This window comes from Peromyscus eremicus, unplaced genomic scaffold, assembly GCF_949786415.1.
Source record: "Peromyscus eremicus unplaced genomic scaffold, PerEre_H2_v1 PerEre#2#unplaced_3832, whole genome shotgun sequence".
NCBI classification, from domain to species: domain Eukaryota; kingdom Metazoa; phylum Chordata; class Mammalia; order Rodentia; family Cricetidae; genus Peromyscus; species Peromyscus eremicus.
The window spans coordinates 3,622-8,362 of NW_026738065.1; the positions used below are offsets into that span (position 1 = coordinate 3,622).

A 4,741-nucleotide genomic window follows, 5' to 3' on the forward strand; every position below is an offset into this window, starting at 1 on the left:
TGCCCTTGGGAGTGAGGCCAGCACAAATGGACTAGGAGTGCCCTGGGGCAGTTGTGGCATGTGCAAAGCCAGCAGGGAGCCATGGCACATACAGGGCAAAGTGGGGTGAGGTAGGGGCCCTAGTTATGGGAGCCCCAATATCCAGCTTAGAAAGCTCTTGCAGAGTGCCTGTTAGGGAAGGACCCAGGGAGTCTAGCCTAGACCACAGTCAGGTTCAGGGCAGTGGACACTGGGGTGGGAGGGAGACAAGGCAGGTGATGGGGGGGTGAACCCCGATGCCTGCAGTGTCTGTCAACCTTTGGTGGATGCTGGCACACGGGGCTGGTGCTGTTAGAAGTGTGGCTCAGTCTCCACTTCTCCTTCTCCAGCAACTACACAGCGCTGCTGGGAGTGTGGATCTACGGCTTCTTCGTGCTCACCCTGCTGGTCCTGGATTTGCTCTATTATTCCGCCATGAACTACGACATTTGCAAGGTTTACCTGACCCGGTGGGGCATCCACGGACGTTGGATGAAACAGGACCCCAGGCGGTGGGGGAACCCTGCTCGAGCCCCTCGACCCGGGCAGCCAGCCCCGCAGCCGCAGCAGCCTCCCCCTGGTGCCCTGCCGCAAGCCCCCCAGGCTGTGCACACGCTGCGGGGAGACACACACAGCCCACCCCTGATGGCCTTCCAAAGCTCATCTGCCTGGTGAGTGTTTGCATTAACAGCTTGGGTGGACTTGGCGCTCTCCCTGCCGCTGCGTCTGGATCATGGGTGACCAGGCTATTTGCTGTCCTTACTGTTTGCCCAGGAGGACTTGAGGCCACTCGTGGTGGCACACGAGTCTAGAGGAGAAGCCAAAGACAGGTCTTCACTTGAGTTTCCTAGTTGCCGAGGTGAAAGGCGAAGTTGGATGGCTTTTCAAGTTTTTGTGGTTGGGTCAAAAGAAAGAGAAGCTCGTCCAGGGGTTGGGGGAAGAGTTTTCAGCACGAGACCAGGATATAAACCCAGTCTGGTTTTTTGTTTGTTTGTTTGTTTTGTTTTGTTTTTTCGAGACAGGGTTTCTCTGTGTAGCTTTGCGCCTTTCCTGGAACTCACTTGGTAGCCCAGGCTGGCCTCGAACTCACAGAGATCTGCCTGGCTCTGCCTCCCAAGTGCTGGGATTGAAGGCGTGTGCCACCACTGCCCAGCTAAACCTAGTCTTTAGTTCCTTTTCTGTACACACCTGGAGGTGACTCAGGCAGGCTGTCCTGTGGTGACTCGGAAGAGGGAAGGATGCTGGCGAGGGAGGTGACATATCAAGGGCTTGGCTTTGGGGGTGGCCAGGTCTGGGCAGCTGTCATGTCTGCCCTACACTCCAGGATGGTGGTGATGGCAGAGGGTGGCAGCATTGTTGCCCTGAGTTGAGGCTTTGAGAGTGGGTGTCTTATAAGGACAGAGACAGGCCTGGCCTGCTCCTTGGCCCAGGGTCTTGGGTGGACAGAGTCTGGGGGCCTAGGTAGTAGGTGTGGGCATAGACTCAGGGTACTCAGACTCTGGGCACAGTATCCCTGGGGGTCGCGGCCAGAGCCCAGGCTACAAAGTAATCTTGTGCCCTCTTGCCCATCCCCTACACTTCCCAGCACAGTGACCACTGGGCTCTGCGGGCGACTGACCAGCACAGGACTGCCTTTGCCGCTTCCCAGTGCTACAACCTTGGACGGTTCTGAAACCCTTTGACCTCCCAGTCCCCATGAGAAGTCAGGGCTGTGTACCCCTTCTTGGGTTATCCTGGGGGGTGCCTGGCACATAGTAAGCACCCTGCGAACCTTTGCTGCTTCTCCTGGGAAGTACGGACGAGCTTGTTAGCCACTGCTGGAGCGCCTCCCAGGTAGCGACCTTTTCAATAATGAATGGCGTGAATAATTAATCAGATGCACTTACAGCCTCTTGTGCTTACGGAACAAGTAACTGCCTGTCTATCATGCAGGAGACAGCCACTGCCTGTCTTCCCTTGGATGGGCTCGGGCTGGCTCCTGTGGGAGGAGAGGGGAGGCCATGGAGAGCCAACATTCAGGTGGGGAGCGAGACACAGACTGCGGGAAAAGCGAGGTGAGCAGACTCTTGACTGTGCCCAATGGCAAGACTTCCTGAAGTGTGCACCTCACATCTGTGTCACAGGCCACCCGGAGCTCGCTGGCCAAGAGGGCCTGAGAATCACCAGGAAACGTCCTGGTGGTGTCCCCACCTGCTGCCAAGGAGGGCAGTGAAGGTTACTCATGTTCTATACTCACAGCTGGGGTGTTTGCCTGCGTGGAGGCCCACGGTACTGAGTCGCCACCTCTGTTCCCGATGCCCCTGGCTTACCTGCTGTGAGCATGGTGCCTGCCTCAGGGTTCTGCCCTTCCCACACTGGCTGTCACCAAAATGAACACGGTGCACTGACCGTATGCCAAGTGCCATGCCTTTGGGATACAGAAGTAGAGGAGGCAGCAGGGCTGTGCCCAGAGCTCGGAATTGTATAAAAGCTAGAGTTAGTCGGCTCTGAGGGAAGGTGTCTGCCCCGCCATGTGGGCCTCAACATGCTGTGGAGCTCAGATCTCCCTGCCTTCCTGGTTCCCTCTATAGACTTGGGAAGTTGTGCCTGAGGCCACCCGGTTGCCCATTCAAACCGTAGCCTAGAAGCCCATAGGGTATGATGTGTTGTGAGGGAATGTTCTAGTCCACTGGCCACGTTCACACACCACCTCCCAGTCCCTTTCTGCCCTCGGATGTGCGGTGATGTTGGATGAAGCTTCAGTTTTGTCAGGAAAGAAGCAAGGGAAAAGGGCTGGACAGCCACGTGGAACCTCCTTTGCCACTCCCAGAATCCCCTGGGAGACTAGAGGGACAGGGCGCAGGGCTATGGAGGACACCTTCTGAGCTCAGCCTGCGGCTTCTCTCTCTTCATCCTGACTTGTGTAGAAGGCAGCATCTTGGCTGCCTGCTTCTCTGGCTTCTCTGGCACACAGCCTCCCCTTGTGAGGGCACAAAGCCTCCAGCAGAGGACCCGGGTGATGGTGGCAGACCCATATGTCACCTTGCCCCTGGGGAGGCTTTCTGTAAGCTGAGCTGAGCAGTAGATCTGGACTCTATAGGGAAACTGAGGCTCAAGGCCAGGTGGCCAGCTGGGCAGGGCAGGTCAAAGTCTCCTGCAAGATGAAGATCCAAGCAGCTGTGTGTGGGTGGTCTCAGCTGCCCAGGCTCTAGGGCACCCCTGCCCTGCTATGGGGGAGACAGGAGAAAGCTGCACCACCGACCACCGGCTCGCAGCAGGGCCGCCATCGGGTCTGTGGCTCCCAGCTGGGGCTTGGTGAATGATAAGCCCTGGGTGGCCCCTAAATTGCCACTTCTACAGCAATACTGGAGACCCTGGGGGTTGTGGCACAGCACTGGCCCCTCAGGCCCTGTGAGCACTGACTCCATTCATCTTCCTCTTGAGCAAAGTGACTGCCTGGCTGAAGGCAGAACCAGGTGCCAATTAAACAGCCAGGCATATGGAGCTTCAACCAGCTGTCCTGTTCCATGTCTCTAACTGAGTTAGGGAACAGGGAAGCCCCGGGTGAGCTGGAGACTCACTGCCTTCATTGAATTTTACAGAGGAACTTTTGTCCAGCTTTTCAGACTCCGTCTCTGTTCAGGTGACCCAAGACTCAGCTCCCTGAGGCCCCAGTGCCCTCCACACCTTGAATCTCTCTTTGCCTTCCCCAGGGCTCTGCCTTCCTCGGGAGGAAGCTCTCCAGCCTCCCCCTTGGCTGCAGATTGTGGCAGCTGCTAGCCCCAGACCATCGGCCTACCCAGGCTTCTAGGTTTCCTCTCTGCTCCTGCCCCCCTGCTGATGGGCCCAGCAGCTTGTTTTCCTGTCACACAGTGGTTCCTGGTGGTTCCAGGCTCTCAGCCCATGTTGGGGCTGCCCATGGCTCACAGCAGATGCTCGCTGAGTCTGCTCTGACGCAGCAGCAGGTCAGCCCAGTGCAAAGGCGCCACGCAGGATCTGGCTGAGTATGGTTCCCTCCAGCCCGGGCCCCCAGAACCACACTGGGGGAGCGGTTGGTGCCCTGAAGCTCAGCATATCTGCCTCTGCATCCTGCCTGTCCTGTGACAGGTGAGGAAGGGTCCGTTGTCATGTTGGTCACCCCATCCTTGTCCTTGTAGTCATTAGCACATATCTGAGGGAAGATGCTCGAGAGCACGCCCACAATCACAGACACACTTTCCCAGTCCCAGGGGGCATTTGTTAGCTCTTCAGGATCTCAGGGTTGGAGTTATCCTCACCTCCCAGATGGGTAAACCGAAACTCATACAGTACGAATGTGGGCCATGTGGGTGCTGAAGGCAGAGCTGTAGCTCGGGTGACTCCAGGGACTACATCACCAAAAAGCCCACTCCAGTATGTGGTGGCTCACAAGGCTCCCTGGAGCTCCCTGTGCATCTCACAGTCAGCTCCAGGGAGGAGTCTCCTCTCCCCAGCTGCCAGTCACTGTTTTATCACCTCCTGGCAGGGTGTCTGAGTCTTGTGACTTTTCTGTCTTTCCTCCCCTTCCACCAGGAGGGAGTATTTCAAATATCTGCACAGCTTGCCTGCTAGGTCCCTTGCCCCACGCTCCACACCACTTATGTCTAGGAAACTGAGGCACGTAGCAATTGGGTGACTGACCCTAGCCAATCAGCGGTCAGCATTTAAATGCAGGTAGGACTGACTCCAGCCAGAATGCTTGTCTGGCTGGCCATCCCCCTCTTGC

The 4,741-nt window shown here is 57.1% G+C and overlaps 1 protein-coding gene across 1 annotated transcript; it reads left to right on the forward strand.

Moving 5' to 3' along the window:
- Window positions 1–368: 368 nt before the first annotated feature.
- Shisal1 (shisa like 1) lies at window positions 369–874 on the forward strand (the record flags this gene model as incomplete). The annotated part of the gene is made up of 1 exon (XM_059253243.1): window positions 369–874. A coding segment is annotated over one exon (325 nt), but the record flags the coding sequence as incomplete, so codon positions are not given.
- Between the last annotated feature and the right edge of the window lie 3,867 nt (window positions 875–4,741).